At 35.4% G+C, this 21,910-nt stretch overlaps 1 protein-coding gene across 1 annotated transcript; it reads left to right on the plus strand.

The window, feature by feature from the left end:
• Window positions 1-21,055: 21,055 nt before the first annotated feature.
• Window positions 21,056-21,667, plus strand: LOC131148282 (uncharacterized). The gene has a single exon (XM_058098002.1). It carries the CDS (start codon window positions 21,056-21,058, stop codon window positions 21,665-21,667), a length of 612 nt encoding a protein of 203 aa, XP_057953985.1.
• The last annotated feature ends 243 nt before the right edge of the window (window positions 21,668-21,910 follow it).

Genomic DNA, 21,910 nt, shown 5'->3' on the forward strand with positions numbered 1-21,910 from the left:
TCCCATCCTCAAATCATTCAAATCCAGGCCTCCATCAAGGCTTTGACTACTATATTGATTAGTAACTTGATTCATAAAATTTGGCTTGAAGATTAATTTGATGCCTTGAATCTACCTTGCCAAGATGAATTAGGATTTCTATGTGGTTTATTTCCCATTTTTTCCTTGATATTTCATTTTCATTTTTATTTAGATTTGGGTATTAAGGTAATTACATAAATTATGTAAATGTGCGTGTTTATATACGTGCATGTGCCCATTCAGAGCAGGTTAAAACAAGGTGGTAATAGAGTTGGGATAGACTTGAGGTTGGAAAATAGAACTCCTATTGGCCTTACAAGACTTAAAATCTTGTTTTGATGATAACAAATCATAGGAACTTAACATATTTGGTTAGTGATGATATTTCAGGATTCGAGTATGTAAATATAAGGTCAAGTGCACACAAAGATTATTGAAACCTTATACTACAAAGAAAGAATATCTCATAAAGCTTATACTATTAAAGCATGGATTCAAAGATGATTTGATGAAACTTAAAGTGAATTGAAGTTGGAAGTCAAGATAGACTCAAGAGATGAAAAAGCATGAAGACTTGACTGCTTAGAATGTATAAGTTTTAAGAAGTCTCATGTATTTCAAGCGATTTCAATATGGATACATGAAACTCTTAGGTTAATTTCTTGGACCTAAATACCTTTTAAAATACTTAGAAAATATTTTTATAAGGTCAAAAGTTATTTCAAAAAGGTTAAAATTATTTTTCGAATGAAAAACACCAAAATAGGAATTTCCAAATTATGTTCTTTTTTTCTATATCCGCATTGATGTGCAATTTTCTCTATTAACTGACTTTTATCTTCAAAAATGATCAACATGAAAGTTGTAGGATTTTTTCTTAAATTTTTGTTGATACCAAGAATGTCTAATTTAGAGTTGTATAGAAAAAGTTATGACTAAAATAGTGAAAGGTGGTTGAAACTGTCAAGCGATTGACCATATCTGTTCAAGTGACTGAACAGTAGACGAAACCTATCCAGGCGACTGACTCTTGTCAACCCAGTCGACCGACACCTTGCTGCCTTTGAATTTTTAGTATTTTTAATGACCCAGCCGATTGACTCTCCGTACCCAGTCGACAGACTCTTCAAAATTCAAAATTTTAAAACTCACTGGAAGTTTCCAGAATTGAGTTTTTGAATTCTAAACGTTTTGAAAACTTAGGAAACACTCAAGTCACTTGGGGAATACGAAATACACTTTCTAGACTCTATAAATACCCCCCAAGACAAAGGATTCAATACACCAAGAATTAAAATCAGCAATCAAGCCTTGTTGTTTACAATCTTCAATAAGCTTTCTTGCTCACATACTTGATGAAGTTTTTACTGAGTCTTCCTGAAAATTTCTCACCGATCTTTGCGCAAAAATTCTAAATATTTCAATCTAAGAACCCGGTGATATTTATCTTGAGCTTCATCTTTCTATATTGTTATTTAATTGAAGTATATTTTTTTCAACTGTACTAATCTACTCTTCAAGAAAGTGTCTTTGTACACCAAATTTGTTTCTTGTTTTTGTAGACGGTTCAAGATTGTTAAATCATCGTACCGAGCATGGGGTATCACTTGGAGAGCGGGCTCCACCCTAGTTGAAGGAGGGATTGTAAAAGGTTGCTCCTACCCGTCAAAGGAGTGTGTAAGGTTGCTCCTACCTGTAAAAGAGTGGTATAGTGGAATCCTTAGGTGTGTTTGCCTAAGGCGAAAACATAGGCGGGTATAACCGAACCTCGTAAAAGTCGTGTCTCACTCTCTTCCCTACTCTTTAATTTTCTACATATATAAATTGCATGGATGTTTATTTAAGTGTGGGAAATTAATTTGTTATTGAGATTGCGGAAACTTTAATTAAAGGGAGTACATTGATTGATCTTTTACAAACCTTAAAGGGAGTACGTTGATTAATCGTTTGCGGAAACCTTGATTAAAGGAAGTTCATTGATTGATCAATACCAAAGCTCATTAACAAATTAATTGGTTCCATATTTCATGTTACATATTTAACATCAATATTTGAGTTTTGGAAGCTTGGTTGAATTTTTCTATTGTGTTTCATATTGAAGAAATCAAGCCTTCCTTGTTTTTAAAGGTCATATATTTAAGCTCAAATATAAATCTGAATATTGGAAGCATTGCTGAAATTGTTGTTGTAAGAACCCGACCTGAGATATGTAGATTGACTAAATAGTGAAAGGGTAAAAAGGTAAATTTTGCAGGCTTCGTCGACGAAGTCATTGTTCTCATCGACAAAGGCCCTCGTACTCTTCGTCACCGAAATTCAGAGCCTTTTCGACGAAGAGATACCGAACGTGTTGTAAAATATCGGAATAGGGTTCGTCGCCGAAGGAGCCGGTTCATTGACGAAGGCGCCGTCTCGTCGACGAGGTTGGTCGGATCAAAGGGGCTATAAATATCCTATTTCATTACTTCATGGCTAAGTAAGCTAAAATTCTCTCTCTCTCTCTCTCTCTCTCTCTCTCTCTCTCTCTCTCTCTCTCTCTAGAACCAGCGGGATCCCTTTCTATCTCTTCGATTCTTCGTTGTTCATCGCCTGATTCGACGATCCGACGTTACTGTGTGGATCAGGGGAGGAATCTCTTCGAGAATGGTGGACCAAATCTTCGTTTTGGGGATTTTTGGGTTTTGATCTAAAACCGAGGTAAGGGTCCGATTTTAGTTTCGTTTCGGTTTATATGTAGCAGTAAGAATTATAGTGAAGTATAGTTCTTGGATGTTTAGGTTTTGGTGTCTTGGTTCATAGTTTTGGAGCTGTAGAGTTCGTATTTTGGTATTCAGGAAAGGTAAGGGGATTCTCTAGTTCTCGCAAACTCTCTAGTTCTCTCAAAGCTCTCTCTTGCTCACTCTTGCAAACTGAGAATTACTAAAATTCTGAAGTGCTGATCATTCTTCTCTGAGCTCTACAATCTGAAATACTAATTTCCATCTAGAGAAGTATTATGGTGATATTGTTCTTGAGCTTCAATTCTATTTCTTTTGATATTTGTTATTGAAGTATATAGTGATTTCAATTGTACAACCAGCTCTATCTGAGAGCATTCTTTGTACAAAAGAAATTATTTCTTGTTTCTTATTTCTTGACGGCTCCACCCTAAAGGAGGATTTTAATCGATTTGTTCTGCTCACAGAGGAACGAGTTAGTGGAATCCTTATGTGGTCTTGCCTAAGGCGAGGACGTAGGCTGGGGATAAGCCGAGCCTCATAAAAAATCTCGGTCTCACTCTCTCTACCCTTTTCTATTTAAATTTCAACATATACAAATTGTGTTTTAAATTGCAGGTTTGCTAAAAATTTGAGATTGAGAAGACCTTTTAATTTAAGAAAGTACGTTTGGTTAATCTTTTGCGAATACCTTAAGGGGAGTACGTTGATTAACTGCTTGCGGAAATCTTGATTAAAAGAAGTGTTTAAAAATTCATCTATACAGGGCTACAAACTGAAATTTGACAAAACGCTGAAATAAGAAAGTGCTGCAAGCTTTCACAATTTGGTTAAGTATTGTGATTGGTTAATTGATCATTGTTTGGTTTGTGATTGGTATTTGGATTGTGGTTGATTTAAAATTAAGTCATTCTTGTGTGTTTTTTTAAGTTGACAAAAGGTTGAAAATTTGTAATAACACTTAAAAGAATTTTTATAAACCCAATTCACCCCCTTCTTGGGATAACACCTTGACTTTCAATTGATATCTGAGCGTAGTTATAGCAAATCCTAATTAAAAGCTATATAAAAGTCTAAATGGCACACCTAGGTGTTTCCCCTTTTGCTGAAGGCCAATCATCTACTACCTATCTTTTATGGTTTAAATTACACATTTTGGAAACAAAGAATGAGGATATATATTCAAACCATGGATTGGAAAGCATGGAAGGTTTTTGCACATGATGACTACATTCCTACTAAACTAGTAGATGACAAAGAAGTTCCTAAATAAGAAAAAAACTTGACCGACAATGATTATAAAATGAAGCAAGTAAACTCTAGTGCCATGAATGCACTATATTGTGCTTTAGATGTTAATGAATTTAATAGGGTCATGGAATGTAAGTCAGCCAAAGAAATTTGGGACAAGTTAGAAGTAACCTATGAAGGAACTATAGATGTTAGAGATAGTAGAATCGACATGCTCACAAGCGAGTATGAGGCCTTTAAGATGAACCCGGATGAAACCATCGCTAGTGTGTACACTAGGTTCACTCACATAATAAACTCCCTCAATGCCTTAGGGAAAAATTACTCAACTTATGAAATGATCCGAAAAATCCTTCGAGGACTACCACTAATTTGGGAACCTAAGGCCATTGCCATTACGGAAGGAAGAAACTTGAAAAGCACCTCCCTAGATGAATCAATACGTCCTCTACTCACATATGAAATGGCAATGAATGAAAGAAATTCAAAGAACAATAATAAAAACAAAAAATCAATAGCCCTTAAGGCTAGTAAACAAAGCTCTAGTGATGAGGATGAAGACAATGAATTAGATGATGAAGAATTAGCCTTTATCACTAAAAGACTTGGAAAATTTTTCAGGAAGAATAGAAAATTCCTTCGAAAGTTTAAAGAATCAAAAACAAACAAAGAATAAACAAACTCAAAGCAAACTAAGACCGATCCACCGACATCTTATAATTGTAAGAAGGTTGGACACATTAAACCCGATTGTCCAAAGTTGAAGAAGGACAAAAAGAGGAAAAGGAAGGCAATGAAAGTTACATGGGATGACACAACCTCAAACGAATTGGAGGATGACTCAAGTAAACAAAAAGTTGCAAACATGTGCTTTATGGCACACAATGCTGAGGTAAATTCTTATTATAGTTTATCAGAAGAATATAGTGGAGAATCTAGTAATAATTCATGTGAAGTATGCCTTCTTTCAAAGAAATCCAATATGAACTATTCAACTAACGCAATAGGTTCATCAAAGTATCTAAGAGAAACATAGCCTTAAAAAGAACAAAATGAAAATCTTAAGAAACAACTAGAATGTTCTAAATCGGTTGAAAAAAGAAAAGGATTCTAATATTGATAATCTAATGAATAAAATTAACAATATGTCTCAAGAATTAGTAAAACTACAAGTAAATGATGAAAGCAAGAAAAATCTAGAAATAAGTGATCTTAAAAGCAAAATTGAAGATAAAGATAAAATCATTTATAATTTTACTAGAGAAAAAGAAAATTTTGAAAAGATGGTTGGTCAACAAAGGATGATAAGTAATAAAGAAGGAATAGTCAACAATGGAATAGAAAACAAAAAGAAGAAAAATTTATTTATGGGATATTTTGTAAAAGAAGCTAAATACTATGCAAGCACATCTTCTACAAATATACATGAAAACACTACTTGCTATTTGTGTAGAAATAAGGGACACATAAAATTCAATTGTCCACTTAAAAATAAATATGTCAAAATCAAGAATGAATGGAAAATAAACACTAAAACTAGGAATGTAGTGACCCAAAAATTATAATAATATAAGAAAATGGAAAAAGGGATTTTTTTGGCTAAGGTAGGAGAAAACTGGATACGGATTCTGAAGAAGCCAAAAAACCGGCGACGGTTTTGGGAAGTTACCACGGCAGGGTAAAGGTAAAACAGTAAATTTTTGAGTCAATTGGTAGAAAACCGGTGGCAATTTTCTGAGAAGCATAGAAAATAGGCAACGGTTTTCTAGCCAGTGCTGAAAGCTATAAAGAACTGATAGCTCTTTTGAAGGAAATAATTTTTTCTTCTCCTTCTCTCTTTTACAAAACACGAAACCCCTCCCTTTCTCTCTACGAATTCCACTCTGTTAAGCCTCGTTTCAACGATCAGGAACCACCATAGGGTTCCTAGGAAGATTCTCTACAACGTAGGCGGAGTAGAATTTCAGTTTGGGGGTTTTGGGGCACCATCCCAAAACTAAGGTAAGGGTGTTATTTGAGTGTTTTGGGTTAATTATTTAATTATTAAAGGTATAAGTTTATATGTTAATGTATTTTTTAGGTTAAATTGAGAAATTGGAATTTTGTATAATTTAGGATTAGTATATACACGGTAGGCAGGTTAGGTTTTCAGTGGGTGTTTTTTCTCAGGGACCCAAGTAAATAATAAGTAGTTTATAATTCAAAAAATGTGAGTATGAAACTATTCTTTGTGTGTGTGTGTGTGTGTGTATAATTTCAGTGGGTGTAAGTTAGCAAGTTAGCAAACAAGCTTAGTTAGCCAGGTAAGGGAAATATGCTATGCTAGTAAATATAGAAATTTTATCAGTAAATTATAATATTTTTTTATTAAGATATAGGGTATAAATTATACAGTTTTACAGATTTTAGAACATGAGTTTTTATTAATTGTGTGGCCTGAGTAGATATTTGCTCAGTACAGAGTTTATACAGTTTTTTAGAATACCATGATTTACAGTATTTTTGGTACAGAAATATGTTTTATCAGATTTTGTAGAATTATAAATTACAGTGTATATACAAACAAATATTATACAAGCAGATATTTTACAGATAGATATTATATAGGCAGATAATTTATAGATAAACATTTTACGGATAGATATTTTACAGACAGATATTTTACAATATTTATAGAATACAATGATTTCCAGAATTACAAAATCATGACACTCAGGCATTACAGTTTCTTTAGTCAGATAATATAGATCAGATATACAGTTATTTCGGTCAGATATTACAGTATTTACAGATTAGATTTACAGTGTTATGATTATTTTGGAATCATAATGAAATAGTAAGATAATTATATATTAGTATTATATAGTATCAGACCCTGATGAAATATTTCAGTCAGATTAATTATTTCAGTCAGATTCAGTTAGCAGAGCACGGTACCATAGCTATTTCAAATCAGAGTGCAACCACATATCTTAGATAGTGTGTGAATTTTCGTTAATTATTCCTAAAGGGATTGCAGGCTCCCCAATATTCTGGGTAGAGGTGGCCGATTTGACGAGGTAGATGTCAATACTGAGCCTTTGGAGGGATTGTAGTATAGTTAGACTGAGAATTGATAGAGTATCAATTGACTTATCCTGGTGGGCAAACCAGAGTTAAGTCCCGCCTACGAGCCACACAACCCTGTCATAAGGGGTTAAATCATGACATACAGATTTCTAGGGTAGTTTTCACAGTTATTTTTATATATAAGGATTTACAATATCACAGTAGATATATTATAATACTAGCAGTATGATTAAATAGAAAACTTAGATATTACAGATGTATTTTAAGCCGCATAGGTGTGAGTTACATAGTATTATATTTTATATGATATCTTAGTTCAACTATTTATCAATAAATTATTTATGTAAACTCAGTTGCCACACAATAGTAATAGCATATTTCTTTTTACTAAGAGTTGTCTCACCCTAGTGATTTAACATTTTTCAGGTGATCCAACTAGACGAGCAGCTCAGGAACGCAGGTAGAGAGGTCGTCTACACTACCCTGTCTGTAGGGTAAGTATTACTAGGGTGTAGTATTTTTAAGTAGCATTCAAGAGTTTTTGGGTAGAAGATACTGGGATGATGTGTAATTATGTATATATATTTTGGGGAGATACTGAATTCTGGTATTGTGTATATGATTGTACAGTTTTGTGTTTTCCACTACATAGGTATTTTCCAGTAGTCATTACAGGGGTATCAGAGTAAGATAATTTACAATATATATATATATTTAAAAAAAAATGGTATGAAATTTCAGGTCGTTTCAAGGAATGACTTAAAAAGAATTAAGAAGGTTTGGATTCCAAAAGTAACACTATGAATCCTTCCTTGTAGGTATGCTTTAGGACTACTCCATCAAAGGAAAAATGGTACTTGGACAACGGGTGTTTAAGACATATGACGGGAGATAGAACAAAGTTCACATCCCTAGTTCAAAAAGATGGAGGCTATGTGACCTTCGATGACAACGCCAAAGGTTAAATCATCAGTATAGGTAAAATTGGTAAAGGACCCTCACTTACTATTGATGATGTTTTGTTAGTTGATGGACTAAAGCATAATCTTTTAAGTATAAGTCAACTTAGTGACAAAGGTCTTGACATAATCTTTAAACAAGATAAGTGTGTAGTTCAAAATCCTAGAAAACATGAAATTTTATTCGTAGCCTATAAAGTAAATAATGTATATTGTATAAACCTTGAAAACTTAGTATCTCAAGATGTAACGTGCTTAACTGCCATAAGTGAAGCCAGTTGGCTTTGGCATAGAAGGCTAGGACATGCAAGCATGGACCTATTATCAAATCTATCCAGAAAGAACTATGTTAAAGGTTTACTAAATACAAATTTCATAAAAGATAAAATTTGTGATGTTTGTCAACTTGGAAAACAAATCAAAACAAGTTTTAAAAAGAAGAAATATATATCAACTAGTAGACCCTTAGAACTTATATATTTGGATTTCTTTGGTCCTACTAGAACTCAAAGCATAGGAGGTAAGCAATATGCCTTTGTAATAATTGATGACTATTCTAGGTTTACTTGGGTATTGTTTTTAGCCTCCAAAAATGAAGCTTGTAATATGTTGATAAATTTATGCAAGAAACTTCAAAATGAAAAAGGATATAATGTTTCAAACATAAGAAGTGATCAAGGAAGAGAATTCAACAACAAAGATGTTGATAAATTTTGCAATAAACATGAAATTAATTATAATTTTTCAGCACCTAGAACTCCACAACAAAATGGAGTTGTTGGAAGAAAGAATAGAACACTTTAAGAAATGGCAAGAATAATGTTAAATGAACATAATCTACCAAAATACTTTTGGGTTGAAGTTGTAAACACTGCATGTTGTGTAATAAATAGAGTTTCTATAAGAAAAAATTTGAATAAAACTCCCTATGAACTTTGGAAAGGTAGAAGGCCTAACATCTCTTATTTCCATGTCTTTGGATGTAAATGCTATGTATTAAATGATAAAGATGATTTAGGCAAATTTGATGCAAAAGTTGATAAAGGGATATTCTTAGGGTAATTATTAAAAAGCAAAGTCTATAGAATATACAATAAAAGAACTTTTACAATCTTGGAATCAATTCATGTAACATTCGATGAAAAAAGTCCATTTAATAAACCAATAAAATTCGAAGAAGTTAAAACTACTTAAAAACCAGAAGACTTAGTCATAGAAGAAGTAAAAGAAGAAAATGAAGAAAAATCAAATGCTGTTGAAAATACTAAATTACCAAAAGAATGGAAATATGTAAGAAATCATCCAAAAGATCAAATAATTGGAGAACCATCAAGAGGTATAACTACAAGATCCTCTTTGAAAAATCTATGCAGTCACTATGCTTTCTTATCTTAAGATGAACCAAATAATGTTGAAGAAGCCTTAAATGATGACTCATGGATAATTGTCATGCAAGAAGAGTTAAATCAATTTGAAAGAAGTGAAGTATGGAAATTAGTTCCCAAACCAGATAATCATAGGAACTAAATGGGCATTTAGAAATAAAAAGGATGGGAATGGAATAGTGGTAAGAAATAAAGCTAAACTTGTAGCTAAAGGATACAACCAAGAATAAGGAATAGATTATGATGAAAGATTTGCTCCCGTAGCTAGAATGGAATTAGGATGCTCTTATCTTATGCATCTCATAAGGAATTTAAATTGTATCAAATGGATGTAAATAGTGCATTTTTAAATGGTTATATTAATGAAGAGGTACATGTAGAACAACCACCGAGCTTTGAAGATATACAAAAACCTGAATATGTGTACAAACTAACTAAGGCCTTATATGGTTTGAAACAAGCCCCTAGGGCTTGGTATGAAAGACTTAGTGGATTCCTACTAGATAAAGGGTTTTCTGGAGGTAAGATTGATAGTACTTTGTTTATCAAATCTAAGAAAGATGACATGCTCATAATCAAAATTTATGTAGATGATATTATTTTTGGTGCAACAAATGATAATCTATGTAAAGAATTTTCTAAATGTATGCAGGAAGAATTTGAAATGAGCATGATGGGAGAGTTGAACTACTTCCTAGGATTACAAATTAAACAAGCAAAGAATGGAACTTTTATAAGTCAATCAAAATATATAAAAGATACGCTTAAGAAATTCGATATGGGAAGTAGTAAACCCATAGGTACCCCTATGAGCACTTCCATAAGCCTCGATAAAGATGAAAAATGGAAATCGGTAGATATGAAATACTATAGAGGCATGATAGGAAGTTTGCTATACTGGACAGCTAGTAGGCCCGATATAATGTTTAGTATTTTCATGTGCGCACATTTCCAATCAGCACCTAAAGAATCACACCAAATAGTCATTAAAAGAATCCTAAGGTACTTGATAGGTACAATTGATTTAGGTCTTTGGTATCCTAAGGACATTAGATTTGAAATGATTAGCTATTCGGCTAGCGATTATGCAGGGTGTAAGATAGATAGAAAAAGTACAAGTGGGACTTGTCATTTTCTAGAATGATCTCTAGTGCCTTGGTTTTCTAAGAAACAAAACTCTACATCCTTATCCATAGCTGAAGCTGAGTATGTAGTAGCTGGGAGTTGTTCTGCACAAACCTTATACATGAAACAACAATTAAAGACTATAATTTAGAATATTCCACCATTCCAATTAAGTGTGATAACACAAATGCTATAAACATTTCTAAAAAACCTATTTCACACTCAAGAACAAAACACATTGACATAAGACACCACTTTCTAAGAGATCATGTTCAAAAAGAAAACATTATACTTGAATTTATAAACACAAATGACCAATGGGCGGATATCTTTACAAAACCTCTCTCCGAAGAAAGATTTTTATCCATTAGAAGAGAACTTGGGTTATTACATAGTAGGGAAGTGATTTAGGTAGGTTTCATATTGAGAAAAATGAGAAAACTAAGAAATTAGGGACTTCAAGTGACTGAGCACTGTAGACTGGAGGCTCAGGCACCTAAGCCAACAGACCTCAGGCGACCGAGGTGCTACTGCCTATTAAGATTCCAATTCTATAAATCTTCAGGCGACTGATCTTAATCTTCAGACGCCTAAAGTCACAGGATTTATATATTTAACACGCAAAAACCTTAACTTCAAGCTACTGATTCATGCTCCATCACTCACTCGAAGCTCCAACCTTCTTCCTTGCTCCCTCACTCAAAATCCCTTGAATCACAGCCCTAATCTCCTTCTCCTATACTCTTTCTCTCGGATTCTAGGGCTCCATTATCCAAGAATAAAGCAATGCCTCACACTAAGACCACAGCAAACTGAGGCTCTTCTTCCGAAAGGGATGATAACAACATCAAGCAATGGTTAGTCACTCCCCAATCTAAGCTCTGATATCGTTCTACTCTCCATACTATGGACCCAATCTTTAGTAAGTTGATCAACACCACCTTTTGTTATTCTGAATTCCCTGAAATACTACCTATGTCTCAGAACATCAATTGGAAAAATTTTGTTGTTTTTCAAGCCAAAGGAATGTACCTAAATCTTGTAAAAAAATTTTATGCCAACATGATTTCTAGAGGAAGTGTTCTCACTACTGAAGTTAGAGGCAAGAAAATAGTTTTGAATCCTCAAATACTAGCTCCCATTTTGCACATCACTCTAGGTGAATTTGAATGTCCCACCTTTGCTCAATCTTGGATTCTAGAGCAAGGCTTCACACCCAAAGAGTTTTTGCCTCTAATTATGGTAAATGAACCCGTATACTTTGGCCATCCACCTATGTAAAAGCAATTGAACCTCAAGGCCCAAATACTCCATAAAACCATCTCCAATAACATCCTACCTAAGGCCGGCTCTTATGATCATCTTTCCTACGTCGACTGCTTCATTTTATGGTGTTTACTAAAAGGAAAGAAGCTTGATCTTTCTTGCCTCATTTTAAAATGGATGTGGGCCAAGTTGGAAGCCACTCGTGTCACTCTTCCTTACGAAGGTGTGTTGAACCTAATTTTTGCTCAGCTTGATATCACCACACCTTCTGACTTATTCATAAAACATACCCGATATGATATCTTCACCTCAACAGCCCTCAAGCATATGGGTTATGAAAAGCATGATCAGGTTTGGTTCTTGAAAGGAGGAAGACCTCAAAGAGCACCAGTAGTTGTACCTCCTCCTCCTCCTCCAACTCAAGACCAAGGACCTCCTGCTGAAACGCCTTCTTGGTTCATTCCCTTTCATCATGAATTCTCCACCTTCAGCAGAGACATGAGATCGAGACTTCAATCCCTTCGAGAGGATGTATCTTCACTTCACACTACATGTTCCTCACTTGATCAGTGCCTCACTCATATTGAGAAGTATTAGGCTAGCTCATCCTGCGATGTTGATCCTATGGACATTAGTTCTGCTCCTCAGAGTGATGATGAAAAATCAAAGGAAGGCAGTGAGGAAGGTGATGAAGAGGAAGGAGGTGAAGAAGAAGCTGAAGAGGAAGATGATGATGCTGATAACTGATTTAGTTTGTCATTTTGTGATGTATTAAGCACTCTCTATGTATTAGTTATGTTTTATGTTGCCTTGTTTGTGTTTTTTTTTTTTAATTTGGCTTGTAATTCCACTCCTTATGCTTTTGTGTAAAATGACTATGCTCTTCATGTGCTATAACTCTTTTTTTTCCTATGCCTCTCAATTCTTTTTGAATCATGTCAAAGGGGGAGAAATTTTGAGTAAACATGATCAAACATGAGCATACAATGGAATATAATGCCATCATGAAAAATCATGCAGCAAAAATGAGCATATAGCAAATATGTAAAATATATAAATCTTGGCATAAAGTAAGGGGGAGTAAAAGCTAAAATGAACATGAACTTAATAGAAGCATATATGATGACATGAGTACTTTTGATTGTGAATTTTTGAATGTAAACTAGTTTTGAACTTACCCGTACTTGAAATCAGCATTTGTTTTAAAAGCATGCTTATTGTAAAGGGGAGCCTTTTCAAAGGATCTCCAATCTTAGCACCTTATTTTTCATCATCAAAAAGGGAGAGATTGTTGGCCTAATACGGCTTTCGAATCTCGTTTTTATGATAACAAATGAAGGTTGATTTAACATGTGTTATTAAGTGATGATGTTTCAGGAATGCTTAATTGACAAAGTTCAAAAGATCAAAAAAATTGCAAGTTCAAGCTCACCAAGGACCATAAAGTCACATTTATCTTCAAAGTGATCCAAAGGAAGCTCAAGTGGACCAAACTAATTCAAAGCATTAGAAACCTAAAGTTGACACAAGCTCAAAGCCTCAGAGGACTCAAAGCAAAAACTCATATGAAGACTTCAAAGCTTAAAGTGTTTAAGGCTTTAGGATGAATTATGTAAGTACTTCATATTGAATATCATGTGGAAATATTTTGAAGCTCATTGGGGTTTGTCTTGGACTTAGAAACCTTGTTTTAAAAACTGTGGAAAATGTTTTTATAAAGTAACAAAGCAAGAGAGCCAAGTGTTAAAAATAACCTGAAAAATAGAAAATTTGTATGTTTAGGCGACTGAAGTGCAAGCCCTGTGTAACGAACCAAAATTCATTCCATATTTTTTTTTACTCTGTAAATAACATCTTAATACTCCGATACCCCTGATTTAGGCCACTATATCATACCTATGCAGCGGAAAACATAAAATCACATAACCTTAACTATAATACCAGAATTCAGTATTTTCCCAAAACATTTATACATACACATCTTCCCAAAAATCCTCCACCAGATCCCCTAAAAACTACTGATAAATACATTTCCCCAAAAATACTTACCCTTCTGATAGGGCAGTATAAATATTCCCTCTACCTCCGAGCTTAATTTGCTCGTCTAGTTGGATCACCAAAAATATGTTAAATTACCGAGATGAGAGAACTCTCAGTAAGAAGAAATATGCTATTACCATGGTATGGTAGCTGAGTTTATATGAATAATATACTGATAAACAACTAAAAGTGAGATAACATGTAAAATAATATACAACATAACTCACACCTACGTGGCTTAAAATACAATTGTAATATCTGAACATTCTACTTAATCATACTTTTAATAACTATAAATATAATTTTTGTTAATCTGTAAATCTGTATATATGTATATAACTGTGAAAACTTCCATAGATGGTTGTATGTCATGATTTAACTCCTCATGACAGGGTTGTGCGACTCGTGAGTGGGACTTAACACTGGTTGGCCTACGAGGATAAGTCAACTGAAACCTCTATCGTCAGACCGGCCGCCTCAACCCAGACTCCTGGGGAGCTTGCAATCTCTCCCAAGACACAATTAACTACTCATAAAATCCACACACTATCTGAGATATGTGGTTTCTCTCTGATCTGAATAACAACGGTACCGTGCTCTGAAATCTGAACTAATCCATCAGGATCTGATACTGTATAATATTAATTTATATTTATCTTACTATTTTGCCATGATTCTGTTCAACTGTAATAACCATAAAATTGTAAAAGCGGATCTAAATAAACTAAAATTATCTGAATAAACTGAAATATCTTAATGTTATGGTTTTGTAATATGTATATCGTGGTATGTTGTAAATGCTGTAAAAACAACTTTCTATTATATATGTTGTATATCATAATTCTGTAAATTCTATAAATCATCTTTCTATGTATATACACACACACATATATATATATATATATATATATATATGTATATATTGTAATTCATGATACCTTAGAAGTCGTGTAAATTATGTACTAAACCAATATTTACTCATGCCACACAATTAAATAAATTAAAAACCCATGAACTATAATCTGCATTTTCTGGTAATAAAGGTAATATATAATATGTAGAGTTTTCCCTGATAACACATAATTTCATATCCCAAAACATATATATTTTACTGGTATAATATCTAAAATTACTAGCATAGCATATTTCCCTTACCTGACTGACTGGGAGGCCTAACTCTAACTCTATCCTCACGCCCACAGTGTACCACACAAAATCTTGAAATTTATATATATATATATATATATATATATATATATATATATTTATATATTTCCAATTTCAATAATCCAAACTCAGAATAATAACTATATTTTGTCTTTTCCCCAAGCTCACATTTATCTTTTATCCATAAAATTCTAAACTGCTAATTATGTATCAATGTTACCTGAGTTCTTGAGGGAACTCCCGCTGGGATCCTCAACCCAAGCCTAAGGTGTTTGGAAAACCAAACCCTGAAATCACAAAACTCTAGTTTAATCAACTCAAGCTACAGTGTATTTCAATCTGTCACAAAATTTGGGTTCATAAAAGCCTGATAAACATAAAAACCCTAAAATAACCTACTTACCCTGATTTTGGGATGGTGCCTAAACTTCTCAAACCAAAATTCTGCTCCGATTATATTGTAGAGAATCTCCCCGGGGTCAACGTGGTAACTTTTGATCATCGAATCAGGAAAAATGGGCCGAAATCTTAGAGAGAAGGTGGGAGAACCGAATATATATATATATATATATATATAGAGAGAGAGAGAGAGAGAGAGAGAGAGAGAGAGGAAACATAACTAAATTCTAGCCAAAAATCTGATTTTCCCATATTTATAGGCGGCTGGCCACGTGGCTTCGTCGATAAGACATGTGGCCTCATCAAGGAGCTGAAGAAGGGAGTTTGTCGATGAAGGTGAAGAGCTCATCGATGAACCAATGGGTCTGAATTACCCCTTCTCGGTATCTTTTTGTCGACGAGACACTGAAACTCATCCAGAGACACTACATTGGAGTTCGTCAACGAAACCAGGGCATTCGTTAAAGAACCATGCTTTGTCCCTTTTTAATTTTTCTTTCTCTCTATTATTTAATTATTATAATTTTCGGGTCTCTACATTCTCCCCTCCTTATAAAATTTCGTCCATGAAATTTGCTATCTATGTTATGCTCCATCCTCTAAGGAAAACTTACTACTTATTTTATTAATTACTCTCACTTATGGTAGAGGAATACCATGGTTACAATTAGGGTTCTGGAGATTACAGATATATTCATAAAATAAAATTCTCCAAAAACCATAACACTACCTATCGTATAGCTTAGTATACAACTTATACATCAATTACCCTGTACTAGATAAATGATATCAAAATAAAACTTACTTTATCTAAACTATTACTGCTTCTTCCCTGTTTAATACCGATCCCTACTGAGCAGATGTGGGTGTTTCTGTTGTATTTCCTCCTTTAACTCCCATGAGGCTTCCTCTACCACATGATTCCTCCATAATACTTTTACTAGTGGAATTTTCTTGGTGCGCAACTCATGTTCTTTTCTATCTAGAATCTGCACTAGTGTTTCCTCATATGTTAAGGTATCTTTAAGCTCTATCTCCCCATAGCTGATCACGTGGGAGGAATCTGGGACATATTTCCTCAACATGGAAACATGAAATACGTCATGAATCCTGGATAGAGCTGGTGGTAAAGCTAACCTGTAGGCGACTGGACCCACTCTCTCAAGTATCCCGAATTGGCCAATAAACCTAGGGCTCAGCTTACCCTTTTTCCCAAACCTCATAGCTCCTCTCAGCGGTGCTACCTTTAAAAATACCTGATCTTCTACATCAAACTCCAACTTCTCGTGGCGAGTATCTGCATTGCTTTTCTGCCGACTCTGAGCTGCACTGATTTTATCTTTAATAAGTCAGACTTTATCATACACCTGTTGCACTAATTCTAGCCCTAGTACTCGCCTCTCACTCATTTCATCCTAGTATAGTGGAGAACGGCACCTCCTACCATATAATGTCTCGTAAGGTGTCATTCTGATGCTGGCCTAGTAGTTGTTATTATATGCGAACTCTACCAGCGGAAAATACTAGGTCCAACTACCCCTGAAATCTAGCACACATGCTCATAGTATATCCTTAAGTATCTGGATCGTCATCGTCATCTGCCCATCAATCTGAGGATAAAATGTTGTGCTGAATGATAACTGAGACCCCCGCGCTTCCTACAAACTCCTCCAAAATTGTGATGTAAATCGTGGGTCTTGGTATGAAACTATAGATACTAGCACACCATGGGATCGAACTATCTCTTATATGTATAACTCTGCCAGTCTGTTCATAGAGTAGTTAACTTTAATAGGGAGAAAATGAGCGGTCTTTATCAATAGATCCTTGACCACCCATATAACGTTCTTCCTATGCAACGCTGGCGGTAGCCTTGTGATGAAGTCCATGGATATATGATCTCACTTCAACTCAGGGATGTAGAGTGGCTGCAACTGTCCCTCCGATCTCTAGTGTTTAGCCTTTACCTGCTAGCACGTCAAACACTGCTCCACAAACTCAGCTATCTTCCTCTTTATGCCACTCCACTAGAAGGATTCTCGAAGGTCCCAATACATTTTAGTGCCTCCAGGATGCACTGTGTATAGGGATCTGTGTGCCCCCTTTAAAATAGCTCTCCTAATATCAGCATCTGTAGGTACGCACAGTCTGGTACGAAACCTCAGAGCTCCATCATCCGAAATACTGAACTCCTCCTCCTGTCCATCCTGCACTTTATCTATCAACTCTACTAATCCTATGTCATTTCTCTAAGCAACTTTAATATTTTCCTGCAGGGTAGGTTGTAATACCAAGTTGGCGATGAATGTCTAGTGATCACCCTCTACTAGCTCCACACTGAGCCTCTCCAACTCCATCTAAATCGGATGTTGGATCGCCACTGCTGACAATGCTACAACCACTAATTTCCAACTTAGAGCGTCAGCCACCACGTTTGCTTTCCCTGGGTGGTAATTAATAATATAATCATAGTCTTTAATGAGTTCTAACCATCTACTCTGCCTCATATTCAATTCTTTTTGGGTGAAGAAATATTTAAGAGTTTTACGGTCAATGAAGATCTCACACTTCCCACCATATAGGTAATGTCTCCAGATCTTTAGAGCATACACTACTGCAGCTAATTCCAAATCATGCACACAAGCAATAACCCTCCCATGCTGCATCGACACACACTTGAGTCCCTTCTGAGACGCATCACTATATATGACAAATCATCCTCTCCTAATGGAATAGATAATACTGATGCAGTGACTAGTCGCTGCTTCAACTCCTAGAAGCTCTGCTCATACTCATTAGTTAATTCAAACCTCACATTTTTCCTCATAAGCCGTGTCAGTGGACCTGATAATCTAGAGAATCCATCCACAAAACATTGGAAGTACCCTGCCAGATCTAGGAAACTTATGACCTCCTGAACATTCCCCGATCTCACCCAATTCAGAACTGCTTATATTTCCTCGGATCTACTGATATTGTAGAGACCCAAGAAAATGAAATAATAAAAATAATTGGAAAAATGGATTTTTGGCTGGGGAAAGAGAAAATTAGCGATGGTTTTCTAGAAAGGAAGAAAATCGGCGATGATTTGGGGTCTTTACCGTGGGTCAGTAAAAGGTAAACGGTAAATTCTAGCCAATTAAAGAGAAAATGGACGACAGTTTTCTAAGAGACCAAGAAAACCGGCGATGGTTTTTTTCAGTAGACCTGAAACTATAAACAATCAAGAACCATTTGAAAATCAAAACAAAAACCTCTTTTCTCTCTCTCATGCAAACCCACAACCCTCCAACCTTCCACCGACAATTCCGGCTCCTTTAAGCCTCTTTTCAATGATCAGGAACTACCACGAGATTCTTGGGAAGATTCTTTGCATCTTACGCAGAGCAGATTTTTAGTTTGAGGTTTCAAGGCACCATCCTAAAATTAAGGTAAGTAGGGTATTTTTAAGACTTAATCTTAAAATGGAATATATAGGGCCTAGGGAATGATAAAATAACATTTTTTTTTTAAAGTTTGGGTTGATAAACTCGGGTTTTTGAATTAGGATTCGGATGAGTGCCACAGGCGACGTTTCGGGGTTTCCGTGGGCAAAATTTAAGAAATAGGTAAGGGGAATTAATATATATATATATATATATATATATATATATATATATTTAGGTATGATTTATTTGAACAATTGGGCATTTTGGAAATATTGACTTTTGATAAATAATGTATATATGGAAAATAAATTCAATGGCAGGAATACAACTTTTCCAATTTAATTGGCTGATATGAGTACAGATTAATGAAATATACTGTTGGATTGTGAACATTGGTTAGCTGTAAGTACAGTTTATTGGTGAATAATGATTGTTTGTGAATACTGGTTGCTTGAGATTACTACATGACCAATAATGTAATGTATGGATATGGGTCATTTTGTGTGGTTATTCATGTGTATCACAATATAACATTGGCAGGCCTGAGGAGTTCGTTATATTGCCTAGATATAATCACAGTATACATTGGGAGGCCTAAGGAGTTCGTATATTGTCAATACATATTGGGGTAAAGCATTGGTAGGCTTGAGGAGGTCGTTCTACTGATATACTACGAGTAGGTCATGGGGATTGGTATTGGTGGTTAGTGGTGCCTGTGTGGACTATATTTTTATGAAGATGTTAGTCGTGTGTGGACCAGTCCTATGTGGACCATGTATTTTTGTGAAGATGTTAGCCCTGTATGGACTAGTCCTGTATGGACTAGTCCTGTGTGGACCATGTATTTTTGTGAAGATTTTAGTCCTGTGCGGACCAGTCCTGTGTGGACCAGTTCTATGTGGACCATGTATTTATGTGAAGATGTTAGTTCTATGTGGACCAGTCCTTTATGGACTGTGCTTCTTTTTTTTTTTGTATAAATGAGAGTCCTGTGTGGTCGAGGTTCTTCTATGTGGAATGTGAACTGATAAGATGAATGATATATTAATTTAATTATATGTATATTTATGGCAAGGAAAAACTTTCTACTAAGAGCTTGCTGAGAAAGGCGAGTGCCTTGGTATTTTATGTTTGGTACTAGAGCAGAGGGAAGCTACTTGTATGGGCGGGTAACGTTCCCTATTCTTGGAGACTTGGCCTATATACATAGCCTGAGGGCTTACTGAGTAAGGTGAGTGCCCTAATTTAGTATTCGAGCATAGGGAAGATGCTTGTATGGGCGGGTAATTTTCCATATTCTCAGGTATTATTATCATTTAAAGTATTTATGCATGCGAGTATGATATTAGATGATGGTTTTGTTGTTAATGATGCATTTTCTCAGCTGCTGTTGACAGTGAAATACAAATGAATTTATGTTTTGTATTATTTAAACTCTCTGCCACACACTGCTATGATTTGTTCTTCCTTACAAAGATGCGTCTCACCTTAGTGGATGATCATATTTTTAGGTTCATCAGGAGATCGAGCTCAGGGCACCGATAGGGTAGCGTTTTGGTAATTTTGGGGAGTTTGTAAAAATAGCTTATGTTTAGTTCATGTTTTGAAATACTCGTATATAATATAAACAAATGGTGGTAGTTGTTTATGGGATATATATATATAGATAGATAGATAGATAGATAGATAGACTCTGGTATTTAATTAGAGGTTGTTTATCTTATTTCCGTTGCATGATTGTGGTGTTTAGTATAAAAAACAGGTGACTGAAACACATAACCTTCGAGCCCCACTTGGAGGGTTCGGGGCATTACAGTTAGTATCAAAGCCTAACGGTCTTGCAAACTTTAAGGATGATTAATACTAGAGCATAGGTTCAAGTTAGGATAAGGATAAAAGTAGGTAGGTTAGGAGGAATAGTGGTTTGGAAACTTGGAGGCGGTAATCCTTTGATGGTCTTCTGTATTTTTCCAGGGGTGATGATTTCTAGAAAATTACAGTAAAACCATTAATGGTTTCATTTCTAAGTTGAGAGACTGGAATTTGAGCACGTAAGTTGGAACGATAGGTCGGTTGAGCACATAGTGGTGTTGGTGTTATGATTTTGTAGTGAGACTATATGAATGAATTGTGAATTAGAACTAATATGTTATAGTAACTTTTCGTGTTAAACTTGTTCAGATATGATAAATGCGGGATTATAGGCTTATTTTTATTTTGTCTTCAGTATGAATCCAAGGGGGAAGGACGTTGATACTGTAGGAGATATACACGTGGATACCTCCAGTAAGGATGACGTTAATGTTTTGGCGGTGCTGCGTAGCATAACACGTCATGCTAGGAAGGAAGCTCGGAGAGAGCAGGGTCAGCCATTAGTAGTTGGGAGCTGCACATTTCAGCAGTTCGACCAAAAAAGTCCATCGACTTTTGAAGGAGGGACAAATCTGATCGTAGTTGAGGACTGGATTCAGGAGATGGAGGAACTCCTGACTGTTCTACACTGCACTAAGGAGCAAAAGGTACAATATCCCACCTTTAAACTGGTTGGGGAGGCAAAGAGGCGGTGGAGGTCGGAAAAACTAGTAAAGGAGCAGCATCCAGTGTATACATCTATTACATGGAGCCATTTCAGGGAGGTCTTCTTCAGTAGATACTTTCCGGTTGCCACCCGAGAGACGAAAGTAGAGGAGTTTCTACATTTGACCCAGAGGTACATGATGGTGCAACAATATGCGGCCAAGTTTGTGGAGTTATCACGTTTCACTCCACACATGGTTCCGGATGAGCCGCTAAAATCTCAGATGTTTGAGAAAAGATTGAGGTTGGGGATACGCGCTTAGGTGGTGGCATTGATGACTCAGAGTTTCTCTAAGCTAGTGGACAGGTCCATGGCAGTTGAGGTCAGTATGCAGGAGTATGAGGCAAAGGCGAAATAAAAGAAGAGATCCATATCTTCCAGCTCACATACCGATGTCCGACATGATTCCTGGATGGGAGATCGTGATGCTAGGGGTCAGAGGTCGGATAGGCTGATCGAGATTACCAGGAGAATGCATTTCACCCCCTTTGTGCCAGATGTAATT

This window comes from Malania oleifera, chromosome 2 (genome assembly GCF_029873635.1).
Source record: "Malania oleifera isolate guangnan ecotype guangnan chromosome 2, ASM2987363v1, whole genome shotgun sequence".
Taxonomy (NCBI): Eukaryota; Viridiplantae; Streptophyta; class Magnoliopsida; order Santalales; family Ximeniaceae; genus Malania; species Malania oleifera.